Genomic DNA, 15,599 nt, shown 5'->3' with positions numbered 1-15,599 from the left:
AGCGACTTTCATGGGAAAATCACATAAGTGTTGTGTAGAACAGTACTAATAATTGACTTCAGTGTAGCAATCACTAGCATCGATGCTGGTCTACAAGAAAGGTAACAAACTGAACTGTGGGAACCTAAATGTGTATGTATGTGGGATCCAAAGTGCTCTCCCGGGTTCGTTAGAGAACGATCAGTGACGGTTAAAATATTAAAATACGTTGCTGCAGATTTTCTAAAAAAACCCTGAGTACAGAGTTTCAATTGAAGTTTCAGTTCAATATAAGATATATCACATTGGGAACATTTAATTTTCTATATCCCAGCAAAGCAAAGCAAAACTTTGGGCTTAAACGTCTTTCTAAAGGCCCCCATACACGTACGTACATGTTGGTGAATTCATGTTCGTCCAACACGCTCGCTTGTGTGTGAGTGCCACGAACCAAACTGGCAGAAGAAAATGTTCGGCTCGGCGCTCGGTCGGAATGAACCTGCAACATTTTGTTCATTTCCAACCCAACATATGCGTACGTGTATGGGGGCCTTAAGACTTGACCCTTGACTTGACAGGCTTCGCAGCCAGCTGGTCTTAGAATACAAGACAATTACGAAGCTAGTGCAATGGTCTTACCGACTTTATTTAGCAACAACCACTTAGCCGAGATTCTAACATACGACGTCTGGCTTGTTAGACCGAAAACGTACCTGGAAGCTAGCTGGGCGATTAATATGCCAGTTTTGTTCGATTTATCGATAGGTTTTCTACTCATGTAGACAATACCTATCCCAAGTAAGGCTGTCGGTATCGGCTTTTAGTGAAGTAGGGCTGGTGGGCTTTGGTGAAAACCGGTATCTCGGTATTAGCGTAGAAAATACCGGTAAAACCGGTTAAATACGGGTATTGGCAAATTATTCGGAATCAATAGAAATGTTGATGTTTTTCAGTAAAAGTCTTTATTTTTCAAAGCATTATTGCTTAGCCAAGTAGAATTTAAGAAAATATAATACGCGATTTATCTCCTTTGCTAGAACGGATTTTGTTGCCAACGCTTCCAACAATTGAAAAAACTTCTGCTTCCATCAAAGTCTTACTAACGACTCTAACTTACTTATCTTGGCTCGCTGTCCCTCAGGATTTGACCTGCAGTATAATGTTCCACCAGCAAACTCGGTTCATGGCTGTGCGTCTCCAATTTTTCGACTATCCCACAATTTCCAGGTCATGCTCCACTTGATCTAACCATCGTGCGCACCTCTGCATCTGGTACCAACCGGATTCGAGGCGAAAATCATTTTGCGGGGTTGTTGTCCGGCATTCTCACAACATGTCCCGCCCATTGTACCCTTCCAGCTTTAACAACTTCCCCGTCCCCGTCGAGCATTGTCCACATTTCGTGCCCGTACGGGACTACCGGTCTTATTAGCATTTTGTGTATGGTACTGTATGATTAGTCTGATTAATTAAGGAAATATTAATCTCCTTGCAACAATACACGCAATAAACAAGAAAGTTAAGAGCTTATGTCTATTAGCTAGATGAAAACAGTTTACAAGGCTATGATCAAACAACTAACGTATATTTTACGCCTTTACTTCAAATATTGCCTCATCTAGCACTAAAAATCAAATGGAAAACTGAAAGGCTGGCAACACTGTTAATAAAAACTTTGTTATATACTGTATAAATGCTTTCCCGATATGCCAAAGTATTTTTACATTGCGTAGACAATCACTGCTTCAAGAAAAAGTTATTTAGCTCTTAGTTTTACATAAAAAATGTAGGTTTGTTTGTTTTAAAACACTGTATCCCGGGATCGGCAAAGAATTCTGCGAAATACGATGAAGTTGGAATTTTTAGGATCACATTGTCTTCATTGAGAGAAAAATGTAAATTTAATTTTCAAATTGAGTTTAAAAATATTTGGCAGCAGTGATGCTCAAATCTTTTTTGAATTCCTCGGATAATTTCCTTTAAAAATGTGAAAATAGTGTCTTTCTAAACCTAATATTTCCCGAGATATAAGCAAAAGAAAATAAGAGGTTTTGACAAAAACGGGTATTTTTCTTAAAAATGGAGGTGCTCCCATTAATCGAGGGAATGTCCGATCGGTACCAAATTTTGGATTTTTACTTCCTGACCGAAAACAAACTATCTGACGAAATTTGGTTTAAATACGTGAAGGTCGATTACGCGGGTCGGACACTTCGCGTGGAATGACCCAGAGGCTATTTTGTGCTGAAAAGAATGATTCAAAGTATTGGAGATGACGCGCTTGGTACTTGTGGGTCTTCGAATTTATTGGTATTGGTCGACTATGAAACAATTTTAATATTTTTTAATATTACAGTTGACTTTCCCATTTCGAATCTAATTATCCGACAGATAATAACTAAAATGCTTCCCTACTAGCAACGTTGTCACAAAGTAGTTGTTGCAACCCATATGTAACTAATTTCAGTCATAAATACATTGCTGCAGCCAGGAGTGGCAAAAGTGCGCTGATTAGGTCATCTGTAGGAATAATTAAAAAGGGGATTTTATTTTAATTTAACTTTGATTAAATTTTGTTCAAAATTTGTAAATTTACAATGTACTTATTAGGCAGTTGTTCCCTCAAAACAAAATTAGCCAAATTTATGCCTATTATGCCTGTTATTCTCAGATTACTTTCACGTCGATCAGTTTTTATGGTAGGACACAATCTTTTAGATTGTGTTATAAAGAAAGTGTTATATGATCCGCGAGCATATTTCGGTTTTGCGAGAATAAGTTTTATTTTAAGCGTTTAACGGGCGCTGTAGCCCGTGAAGTTGAAATAGTAATTTTTTTAACAACAAAGAGAGAAATCATAGAAGAAATAACGAAATTATGTACATTGATATAATTCTAATGGTAGCGCAACTAGCAAGGCTTAGGCATGGATGGGAAAAATAGAAGGATTGTGTTCCAGACACGACCACATGTTGGACTCAGAACCAAGTTAGGCCGTATTTTACTCTAAAACTTTAAATATTAAAGAAGAATTCGGTATTAATTCATCTTGTAAATATGGTGGTCCTGAAAAGGACTATTTGGTTTGAATGTAAAAGTGCTCAAGTTTCAGATTAACAGTTGCACACCGCCTGGAAGTTGCTTTTGTCAGATCAAAGGATGGTAGATGAGTTCTGTGAAAAAAAAAACGAATTTTGAAAATCAAATATTGGTGACAACAATAATAGTCGTTACTTGATTTAGCTCTGCAAAATTTTCAGCTATTTCTTCAAATCAGTGTATCAGGGTATCATAAAACATGTTTTTTAGCTTTGGATATTTCGAATCGATTTTCACCTTGCAATGATTTATGAATCATAAGTAGTCATCATTTCTGGTCTTCTCAGTTTAAGTCATACAGAGAGCGAATCAGAAAAACTTTCCTTAACTTACCAGAGTTGCACCCCAATGTTTTTATAAGCTTGTGTCAATCAGGTTTAAAATCTCTGCATGGCGAGACACCTTGAAAGCTGTGAGCTGAAAATTACTTGAGCCATATTGTATTATTTATGGAAGGGTGATTTCCCTGTGTCCTCAAACTAGTGACTGTATAATAAAACAGGGACGTTCGGTGGGCGCAAAAATCGCTCACCTCTTCTAGCCGTTGGCACATTCTGCTCCAAGTACCTGTCACGTAGCGGTAGCGTACCGCATTCTAGTGCTGTTTCGTACAAAGTGGCATTAAATTGTCTCGTTCTCATTCTGGTGTACATACAGCGAAAAATGTTCACCCTGAAGTTAATTACAATTGATTGACACCCAGCCATTAAGCATTTGCCCTGCCGTCTCGTGGAGTGGGAGTGCAAAAACAGTGTGTGAGGGCACCGGTAGCATTTTCACCCAAGAAAATCTGACCTATATTTCCACGTTCATGTTACGCTTACTCTCGATGCTTACCGCAATATGGCAGATCTGCCACACAGTCCGCGGTATTGACCTAAGTTTATCGCGTTTACTGCATTACCCTTTTGAGCACACACAAACCTCCCGGAATACACCAGGACAGTTTGCCGAAAGTAGCCCAACGATACAAGCCCGCACTCATATTGGCTATCGTTCGAAGCAATGCCGTACCAGATTCCATATATCCATTAATTTTTACAATTTTAAAAAGGTCCCCGGTGACCGTTTGATTTGTTTTCCCGCGCTCTTGGTTCATTTATTATATTTTTATTACGACTTGCTCCAGCTCTGGTGAGTAGCCACCATTGCTGAGCTCGACTGCTCTGCTGCTACACGGACTTTCCATTTTCCGCGTTTGGACAAACACTGGCATACACACACACCCCCTGCTTGCTGCTGGTGAAAAATTTGAGTGCCATCGGTGTCATCCTGCTGGCCCAGCCAACGCCGCCGCCACGGAAGAGTGTACTACCGGACCTTGTTGATTGCAGCATAGCGCCCTGAGACGCGAATTCCGAATGCAGTGAAACAAATAAAATACACATGATATTTACTTAATATCTTGCTCTGGGTTCCATTTGTCGGCTTCATTCGAAGCTTCGCCAGTAGTGTGGTTGGAGTTGAAGCGTCGTCCGTATTTCTACCCTTATCACTTGTTTTATTCAATCCGAGTTTGTTCTGCTGGTTTTTCGTATGATGTTGGAGGGTTTTGTTTTTGGAGTCGAACTTTCGTTAGCAAACGGCAGTGCAAAACTAAATTTTTTGTTGATGACAAGAATTTTTGTAGAGTCGTTTGATCTATCGAACGTACGAAGAACAATAATTTGCAATACACTTAGTAATTTTTGTCCATCTTTACCAACTTTTTATAAGACTGACAAGAAAAACTATGATAAAGCTAAAGGGGGGGGGGGGGGGGGTAGAGTCAGATTGGAGCTCCTACTGGACACTGCTGGGTGGATTAAAGTTGCTTTCTTTTCACAATCCTAGAAAGCACAAACTGTCTCTATGCTTCCATTCCTATATGATAATAATAATAATTAAAATGCCCTTGTCAGCGGGGGATCAAGCGCAGATACAAATGAGCCCACCACCGTAAGTCAGTCACCTGCGGAGGAGCTAATGTGCTTTTAATTTCCAGACAGGTGCTCGGGAAAATTTTTCGCGCAACGAAATAATGGTGAAATTTTCTCTTCATTTCCAGCCGATGGTGACGACGAAGACGGCGAAGTGGGGGAAAATCCGGAAGCCGGACTATTGCATGTCAGCGATAACAGTGAAAAGGAAAATGTTATGCCAGACAATGGAACCGAAGAGGACGATGATGACGGCGATGAGCCGGAAAGTAGAGGTGAGTTGTCAACAGTTGCCACGTTTAAAGGTTTAAAAGGTTTACGGTATTCTGCAAGCTTTAAGAAAATCGAAACTTTACTTCGTTTGGCCACCGAAGCAACCGAATCGAACATCTTATTTGAAACGAAACGCTCAGCTTCCAGTGTTTTTTTTTTCGTTGAAGTCTCATTTTAACGTAGCGATGCTCCTGGGCATTCCCGCAGCAATACATTCCCAGCCACGGGAGGATACAGTTTGTTTTCAGTTGGTTTTATACATTCTGCTAAAGCAAGAACGGAAAAAGCGTAATTTGCGACGCTGTGTAGTGTTGTTCGTTCGTTGTTTCGTTTCATTCTTCACTCCTCGGTGGAGCATATGGTTCCCCAGAGACCGAAGAACGAACGATTCCTCGGCAGTGGCGTCTCAAGAGGGATGAACTTTCATATAAAACGAAACAAGTTTCTGCAAATAGGTATTGCTACCCATAACTGCAAGCCCAGTTTCATCTTTGCTTGGGTTTGTTATCCAACCGCAACCACAACCACAATCACAATCCGAATTCGGATTCGAGGAGACACATGGTCGTTTGTAGTATACCTTTTGACATTGTATCGCCTTCACCGGAAGCAGTCAATCATGTATATGTACGAAAATGAGTGCAACTTTATAATTCAAATGTCAGACATTATTTTCTTCACTTTGAAAGGCAAATAAGCCACGGCCGCGAACTGCCACCTTTTTGATGGCTCTCGGGGCCAACCTTGAGCAAACGAAAATATTCCATCAGATGTCTGGCCCGGGCTAGGACGGGTACCAGCTGAGTTGAATATATTTTCTGACACATCCACATGAATCCATGTGCAGTGGAAGCTGTGAGAGTCGCAAAGTTACACCGAACGCGACGCTACGGAGAACAAGTAAAACGACCGATATTGACATATCCCCAGAAGATTGGAGGTGCTGTCGAAAAGCAGGAGATGTCCCGCGGGAATTGATAACATTGAAGTTTACGCTACGATTCCGATTATATATATATATATGATTTGTTCTGCATCGGTGTCTGTCGGTTCAACCGTCTTGAGTGTGACTGTGCTTGGTTATAATAAACTTTCTGATTATTCGTACTCACTTGTTTGGAAGTTATCCTCGAACGAACAAGGGTGAACGCGTTGGTGCAGATATGCATTTTGCAGCTAAGTTTGAAAAATGTTTTCTTGTGCTCAGGAGTATTTCAGATGTCTTATCAATGTTGGAGGATAATTTAGCTAAGAACGAAAATTGTTTATCAAACAAAGAATAGTCGCACTTTTGTCGTCTAAACCTGAATGAAAAGTAAGTCGAAGAGTTGGAATAGTCAGATTATTTTCCGAAAATTTGACAATCCAACCGCAAAAAATGTGTTTTATCTAAACCTTTGAAGTTTAGTGTCTTCGAAAATAAATCTCAATCAAATCTCACTCCTATTGTATACGTTTCGTTTTAACACAATGGAGCTCAACACACATTGACACATATGACACATTTTCCGCAGCAGTATACCCGAATTTTACACCAATTTTCGTGTTCCGTCTAAACTATTTTACTTTTTTCATGGTAATGGGTTCTGATCATAAACCAATAGTAAAAGTAGACTTCTTTCAATCCAGTTATTGGCTAATCGAGTAATAATCTTAAACCTGGGATCGTCGAGGCATCTTTTAAAAGAAGAATGAGTAGATAAATCGTGCAAAAATGAGCATTTACACCCTCTCACTTATCGTTAATTTTCACTACCGTAAGCACCGCATATTTTAATTAAAAACTGAAACATTAATAATTGCATGTCCAAGGTGAGTAGTAATAACTGTCAGTGTTTTTTTTTACTTGTTTAATTAAAAATGGGTAATCACAGACGTGTCTGCATATTTTTCGTTTAGAGTGTATTCAAATGTAAAAACTGCTTGCAAGTTTGTTTTGAATTTTCATTCGTTTGAGAGTCATGGACTCAAAAGGGACCTTGTGACAAGTCTGTTTTGTAAAAAATCTACATGTGCTATTTAAAAAAAGCTGAAGCCGCTCGAAATAAATGAAAAATTCATCTCTCGTACCATCAAGCGATACAAGGAAACCGATTCTTGGAAAATGCTCCTCAAACCTGGCCGTAAACGCACTGTAAAGGCTGCGGAAACTATCAAACGAGTAAGAGAGCAAATTCGACGGAAACCACATCAGCCTGAACGTAAAATGGCAAAGAAACTGTTTTCGGACGAAGAAGCCTTCCTGCTCAGGATTACCAAAACCAACAAAATAATCTGATATATACAGTACATCTTTCTGATACTCTCCGGGGCAAACTGGTTGCTTAAAGATTCTAGAATGTTTTCAGGGTGATGGTATTGGAATGTTTCTTCAAAAATTTGAAGGTTCCATTACTGTTCATTGAACCTGATATTACATCGATAAAGTTTTATAGAACCATTTGCTTCCCATCGTCGAAAACCACCACAAGAATGCAGCATACTACTTCCAACGTGTGCAATGCGACCTTCGAAAGCAACCGAAAAGATTTTGGAACTTTGTCAACTCCAAAAGAAAGTGCTCTTCTGTCCCAACAAACGTATACCTTGATGATAATGAATCAAGCTCAATCTCAAACTCTTGTGAGCTGTTTGCGAAGTTTTTTGCTTCCGTTTTCGCGGATAATACCGCCTCTGATGGTGATGCTGATGTAGCGGCAGCGCATGTACCGGTTAATTTGGCGGATTTGAGCTTATTTACTATTACTACCGAAATGGTGTTAACTGCCACCAAAAAACTCAAGCGTTCTTTCTCTGCGGGACCTGATGGCATCCCAGCCGTAGTTTTGAGCCGTGGTATAGAAGTGTTGGCTGAGCCGTTATGCGCAATATTCAATAAATCTTTCGAACAAAGTAAATTTCCCGATATTTGGAAGCAATCGTTTATGTTTCCAGTATATAAATCGGGCGATCGCCGTGATGTAAGGAACTACCGCGGGATTACTAGTCTCTCCGCGGCCTCAAAATTGTTTGAGATAATTGTGAGCGGTGTAATACTGTCCCGAACTAAAAACTATATATCCACTGTTCAACACGGCTTTATGCCTGGTCGATCTGCCTGTACTAATCTGTTAGAGTTTACCAAGACGTGTATTTTGCAAATGGAAGAGAAAAAACAGGTTGATGTCATCTATACCGACCTGAAAGCAGCTTTCGATCGGATTGACCATGTAATACTTTTGCGAAAGCTCCAACGACTTGGTGCATCCCAGAAAATGATTGATTGGCTTCACTCATATCTTAGCGATAGAGTACTACGTGTGAAACTAGGATCCAGTACTTCGTCAGTGTTTAGCAACAAATCTGGAGTCCCTCAAGGTAGCAACTTGGGTCCTTTGCTTTTCTCATTGTTCTTCAATGATGTTGCGATTCTGCTAGAACACGGCTGCAAGTTAGTTTACGCCGATGACCTGAAACTATTTGCTACGATAGATAATGGAGATGACTGCCGCCGTTTGCAACATTTGCTCAATCTATTTACTGAATGGTGCAGACTTAATTGGCTTACCATCAGCATTTCAAAGTGTGAAGTTATGAGTTTTTACCGGATTAAAAATCCAATTTGCTTCGGTTATACTATCGACGACATTGAACTTCGTAGAGTGGATCAAGTTAGCGACCTGGGTGTCTTGCTGGACACTAAATTGACATTCAATCTACACTGTGAATCAGTCATTTCCAAGGCGACCCGACAACTTGGATTTATTGCTAAGATTGGACGGAACTTTAGAGATGTTTACTGCCTGAAATCATTATATTGCGCTTTGGTTCGTCCGCTACTTGAGAGCTGTAATTTGGTTTGGTCCCCCAGTCATCTTACTTGGAACCTACGGATCGAACGTGTGCAACGTAGGTTTATTCGGCTGGCTCTACGACATCTCCCATGGCGGCATCCTGATAACCTGCCACCTTACCCGAATAGATGTCGTCTACTTGACCTCGATACACTCGAACGCAGGCGTAAAATGCATCAGGCTATATTCGTGGCTAAACTTATCAACGGCGAAATTGATTCTCCAAAATTGCTATCTATGCTTAACTTTCGGGCATCGCAACGGACATTACGCTCAACTGGCTTGCTGCAAATACCGTTTCATCGAACCGCGTTTGGAGCTAATGAACCGATTACGGAATGCATTAGGTTGTTCTCAAAAGTCGAAGAACTATTTGACTTCGGTATGCCTTCGCACTTATTCGCGCAAAAGATAAGAAGATCGAATTTATTGTAATCTGTAATCAATTTTATTCATGTAGACAATTTATAGTCAGATGAAGTACTCAAATAAATAACAAATAACAAATAACAGGATTCTGCACCGTCTCACCTGCCGAAAGCTACACAGACTGGCCTGCCTCTTCGCCTGATTTGAATGCTCTCGACTGCTATACATGGGGTTACATGCTAGGTAAACTAGGGAGCATCAAAGAATTGACTTTCAAGCAACGTCTGGAGAAGATTTGGGATGAAATGCCTCAAGTTATCGTGAAATTGGTTACACCGGGCGTGCTAGGAATTCCAGACTTAGCAGAAAAAGGGTAAGATCGGAAAGCAATTGTTTACAGGTTCCTCTTTCAAATATGAACGTTAATTTCCTGTCAGAAGTTATTGTCTGTGTTATTTATGTCTTACAGATATCGGGATATTTTTTCGCACACTTTAAAGGTTGAAAATCAATCGGAATGAGTCCGGTTGATCCAGAATTAACCAATCAACGTCAGCACCAATACTCACTTGAAAAAAAAAAAGAATAAAAGCAATTAGACACTGTCACTATAAGCAACATCAGATTGTTCTACTCCGAATTTAGACATAACTAAAACACGAACAAAATAGTTTCCCCTCCGTGACAATGCTTTTGCATTGCCGTGACCAGGATTCGAACCTGGGTTACTACGGCCACAACGTAGGGTCCTAACCACTAGACGATCACGGCTACCGGGGTCGGGTGTTGCGGATAGTCTCGTAACTTTATGGCAACTGCACAAAGCAACTGAAGGAACCATGATTGAACATGGCAAAAGGCACTGCCAGTCAAGCGGAACGACCAGGTGCTTGCATCGAATCATAGCAGAAAACCAAACAAAATACTGAACCATGGAACGATGCAGCCTGGTTTTAAGTAAGAACTAGAAATAGTTGATGAATAATCGAGGAGTCACCTATTAGCAAGCACCGTCGTTTCCGTGGTGTAGTGGTTATCACATCCGCCTAACACGCGGAAGGCCCCCGGTTCGATCCCGGGCGGAAACATTTTTGGCTTCTGTTTTGTTTCCAGAGCTGTCCTGCACGACGCAGTACACCGCTTTTGCTTATTTAATTGTAACACCTCAGCCAAGCCAAATTTCAAAGTTTGAACAAAGCTCTTTTAATATAAACCTTTTCCTTGTCAATACATTCTCACATTTGAATACAAGTTATAGGGCAAAACGAGGCAAACACACGACGCTTTAGTAAAAAAAACCTAATCCACGTTCGATTTACTGACCTTTTCAGCCAGAAGACTAGATTTGTCTTTTTAAAAATCTCGATTGTTATAAAACTACCGTTATGACTGACCTCATTAAAGGCCAAGACGAATCACGAGGTTGGTCTAGTTAAATATAAATTGTTTTTTAAAATTTAAAAAAAGCAAGCCGATATTGTTAGGAGGGGTTAAGTTAGGCCATTGCAAATTATTTTTAAAGTTTTAGTCACCCCCCCCCCCCCCTTTGGAAATTGGATTGAAATCGACCAGAAAAATTTTAGTTCGTTTTTGTCTTTTTTTGTGGATTTTTGCTTGGAAAATAATAACGTATGTATTAAAAGCAAGAATTGATTTGGTTTTCACGTTTAAACTTTAAGTGAAAGTGCTTAAAACCTATATATTTTTTGCTCGATTAAAAAAATCTGTTTTTTTTTTGCAAAACTGAGCAAGCATAAACAAGACAAAAAATATTAACAAAAAGAGGAGAGAGAGCTAACACACACATACTCTCATTTCTCTCTGAGCTCGTTTGTTTTTGAGCATAAGGGCCGTGAAAAAATTCCAAAATATTAGTTGCCACCCGTTATTAAGATGAAATGGGGTATACCTATATGGGGAAAAATAGAACAATCTCACCAGCAGTCCTTCGAATGGAATAGTGTTGCGTCCTTTGAGTTTCCATAAGTATCCATGTGCAGTATTAAAGCTCGTTTTGGCCAAAGTTTTCACTATATAGCAGGAGGTGCTTCATAAGCTAAAACGAAAAAAATAATTAAAATGACTTATATTAGGCTTACCTATTAGCAAGGGCGTGTGGCTCCGCCGTCTGCCCAAAAGCGCGGTTTGAGACCAAGCAGCCGGGAACCACCCGGCATCCACCTCCTAGCTCGGCTACTCAATAGAGCATTACCGGGTATGGCCACGTGGAGGCGCTAGGTAGGGGCTTGGGAGGGCCAGAGCTATGTTGAACGCTCATCATTTGCCTTCCCCATTTCATACCTCGACAAACGTTAATCGACATATACGGCATAAACGTTGAAATGAAATAAATGAACCATAAATGAAAATAAATGAATTTTGTACAAAGGAGACAGACAAAGATTCAAACCATGAATTGGTTTTTAACTTCACTGTGTTAAGAAGAAAGAAAAAAGGTTCGATTTAATAAGTTTTCATATCAAAAATATTAGCAAATCCAAGTATTTGTGTAGTTTCTGTAATGTAGAAAGAAAGTATCACTGGTCTTAAGTGGCTTCCTAGAGATGCACTAGAAGAATCTCAAATGCAATTCAATTAATAAGTGTAACGTTTATGAAATCTATTTTAGCATTTGGGCGTTTAAGTCATCTCGTCATTATAGGTTTGCTTTCAATGGGTCGATAAGTTGATTTATTTTTTGATGCATTTTTTATATTAGTCTGATTAAATAAAACTTTGTTTAACGGGATTGTGAAATAATTACCAAACATTTTGATTTAGTTTATTCAGCACACAATTTTCCTCAACGCACATTTTTAGGTGGATATTTTTTCAGACCACTTATAAGTTTCAGCAAAGCCACACTTGTGGGTGAACGAGTTCCCATTAAAAATCGCAAAACTAAATTGCACCTGACCTTTGCTTTGTAACCAATATAGCACAAGTGCACGATGCAAGATTGCTTCTGAGAAGTCTGTCTGCAAAACGCCGGGTTAGAAGTCAGTACCGCTCAAACTAGAATCCGAATGCAGCTGCAACAGTAGCAGCAGCAGCATCAGTAAGGTGGCAGCCAGAAGCGAGTAAAGTTTTAAATTTATTTTATAACTCTCGCCTAACAGCACCCCGAGCGTAGTCCAATTGACCACCGAACACCAAAGCTCTCAACAATATAATTCTTACTTTGAGAAACATCAATTCCCTCAATGTATATACAAAACTCTGCAACTTTGCTCTGGTACAGTCGTGCCGGTTTTCGTCCGTTTTCATGATCTTCCTAGCCGCTCGCTACTCTAATAAAGTATAAACCGAACAGGATAGAGTTGTGCGAAGTGTGAGTAAAACCTACTCTATAAATAGGACAGTGAGACCGGAACGTCAGGGCGATCGGGGAAAAAAGATTGTTCCAACTCAATATATTTATATCTAAAATCATCTCCATATTATTCTGCACTACTGTTGCCACCGCTTGATGTTTGGGGCTTCTCTCGGTCTATTCCTCCTTATGGTCTCCAAGGTCCCAGGGCGAACTATGTTTTAGAGTGAAAATATCAAAAATGTATAACAACGGCAGCCGGATAGCGAGCAGATTGAGTGAAAAAGCGCTTGAACCGTATTGAGGAGCAGTAGTGGTGAAGCACATAAATGATGGGTCCGGTAGTACACGGGAAAAATAGGCTCTCATACGTGTTCACGTATTCATAAAGCTCGACAGTAGCAGCGGGTAGCGCGCCGTGCGATAAAAATGCCGCGGCAGAGAAGGTGCATGCATGCCTACGCTCGATAACTCTCGACCCGGAGCGCATCTGAAACTGTAAAGCTGGCTCGATTTCCCCGGGGAGGCACCGTCATCCTGGCGCGCGCGTTCCAGGTGAACCCAAGCTTAGAGCATTACTAAACAGTTGTTTCTATAGATCAAACCGAAAATGAAAAATTGTCATTGAAACATTCGGTGTTGTTTGAAACTACCAAAAAAATCGATGACCCGTTATTTGACAGCGAAGAACGAGACGGCTAGGCATAGGCATTGAAGCTTGGTTTAGAAGACCACTAAGTTGGCAGGTTAGAATAAAATTTCAACTAAAGTTGTTTCTTTCGTGCCAATTTGCCGTTCAGATTTTCAGATTTGTAATAAATAGTAGAAATCTTCCGCTTGAGGACTAGTAAAAGAACAATCTCTAATACTTGATCTGTATTTTCTTCAGCATATTTAGCATATTGATGGGTATCAATCGCTAGTTCACACGTATTTAATTCACTTATGTATACATAATGTTGGGTACCTACCACCACACCCCATCATCGCTGGTGAATTATTTCAGCAGACAACGACGGGAAATCCGCAGGGGAAAATTCTAATCAGAATTTCGTTTTCCCCAGAGCTGCTGGCTGGTGGAGATATTAGTGGACTGTCATACTTTTGCGCTCACCACGGCCAGAGTAGAGGTTTTCATTGCATGACGGGTGAATCTCGTGCGTATTGCTAGGCTAGGGATAGGATAAAGCAACATGCTACAATTCTGCGTCCATTCCAGTAGTAGTAGCATGCCTTCGAGAGAAAGAAAAACTTGTTTGATAATGAATCGACTTGATTGTAAATTTGAATGTTATCTTGTGTGGGATAATCTCGCAAATTCTAACCAAAAGTTTTTTTTAGTAAGTTCGAGTCAGTGTATACGTTGAACGAGAGATATATGATATGCCACTACGTGGAATTTTTAGAAGAATAGAGATTGGTTAACGCTGATATATATTATTTTCATAATAATCAACCAATCTACAGTGATTAAAAAGGTTTAAAATGTTATTGCGCCAAAATTGCGAACCATAAATAATGTTTAAAATAACATTGCCAAACGTATTTAAGATTATGACGAACCATATGGGAAAATGTCAGACGAACTTTTTGCATAATTTTTAGATTGCCATCAGGAAACCAATGCAATGCTCAGTAGAAAACATCATAAAAGGTAGAGTCACATGTGGTCCAGTTAAGTAGCGTCACTGGGATCCTAGGGAACATCGGTGGTTGGCACCTTGTCTACCCGGCAGGGGATAAGTGTTTCCCCTTTTTTGTTAATTTACGCATATGAAAGCCGAGTTCAGTCTTGGTGGTCCTGAGTATTAGGACCCAGCTGCAGCCAATAATTGCAAATCAAAGTGTAATACCACATCCGTTGAAGACGTTAATTGAGTGTTCTCACAATCAAAACTTTTGTTTGTGCTGTTTTTGCTGCTTGAAACGTTTTCGGCTGCGCCTTTGCCTGTAGAGCCGTGTTTGCATGTTTTTCGCTTGCTTCCGATGAACAACGAAACGAAAATAAGGAGATTTTCTCACAGCTTGGAAATACGTAATTTTACAAGGATGGTGTTTTTGGTAAACTTCATTAACCAAATTTGTAACAAAATTTGAATTACGTCCGTATTGGAAGTAAAACGACAATTGAGTGCAGTGTATCAGAACTAAGTAACTGACACTTGGCTGAAAACTTGTTGTAGCCCAAGGATGGCCCATTCACTGCATAATTTATCCTTCGAAACGGCACTTGGAGAAGCATTCTGCTACGAAGAGGTCGTGGTTGAGCTCGTAGACTAATATGGTTGAGAAGCCATGGACAATAATCGGCCCTCGCCATCAGGATATCAGTTACAAGGATTGCTCGGCAAGGATTTCTCCTGGTTGCTAGGGCGTCCAATCCTCCCAAGTCCTTGATACCGGACTCTCTTTTAATCTATTTACCGCCGAGATGATAGCCGAAAAGGATTGGCCGTTTTTCCTGGAGAACGACACAACTGAACGCTTGCTAATGTTAAGCAGCATTCTATTGTCGTTACATAATCTTGAAAAGCCCCCCAGTTTTCGTTACAGGAACATGGCCGTCTTCTACTTTTTGACCGCGATCGTAAGATTATCATGACATCAGCACATAGTTTGTTGTATCATTTTTTCTTACTAACCTGTCTATTTATAACCTCCAGTTTGAGGTCATCGACGAAATCTCATACCGTAGTAACCATACCACGGATAACCGATAAGAATAACAACAGCCGTGTGATTGAAAGACGTATTATCAGTAAAAGTCGTACCTACTATGGAGTCCACAAGAATTTGATGTCGAATAATCTAAGC

General features: G+C 40.1%; 1 protein-coding gene and 2 non-coding genes across 3 annotated transcripts in view; 2 read left to right on the top strand and 1 right to left on the bottom strand.

Moving 5' to 3' along the window:
• The window catches only part of LOC128738894 (zinc finger protein 423 homolog), a 129,560-nt gene that overhangs the window by 4,476 nt on the left and 109,485 nt on the right, over positions 1 to 15,599 (top strand). The window contains exon 2 of the mRNA XM_053834360.1: positions 5,126 to 5,272. Within this exon, the coding sequence (XP_053690335.1) occupies positions 5,126 to 5,272 (147 nt within the window). The remainder of the gene's footprint in view (positions 1 to 5,125; positions 5,273 to 15,599) is intronic.
• Positions 10,172 to 10,243, bottom strand: Trnah-gug (transfer RNA histidin (anticodon GUG)). The gene has a single exon. It is a non-coding gene; the product is annotated as a tRNA-His (tRNA).
• On the top strand, positions 10,488 to 10,560 carry Trnav-aac (transfer RNA valine (anticodon AAC)). The gene has a single exon. It is a non-coding gene; the product is annotated as a tRNA-Val (tRNA).

The sequence above is a fragment of the Sabethes cyaneus genome, chromosome 2, assembly GCF_943734655.1.
Source record: "Sabethes cyaneus chromosome 2, idSabCyanKW18_F2, whole genome shotgun sequence".
Classification (NCBI taxonomy): Eukaryota; Metazoa; Arthropoda; class Insecta; order Diptera; family Culicidae; genus Sabethes; species Sabethes cyaneus.
This window is presented reverse-complemented; position numbering and strand designations above follow the sequence as displayed.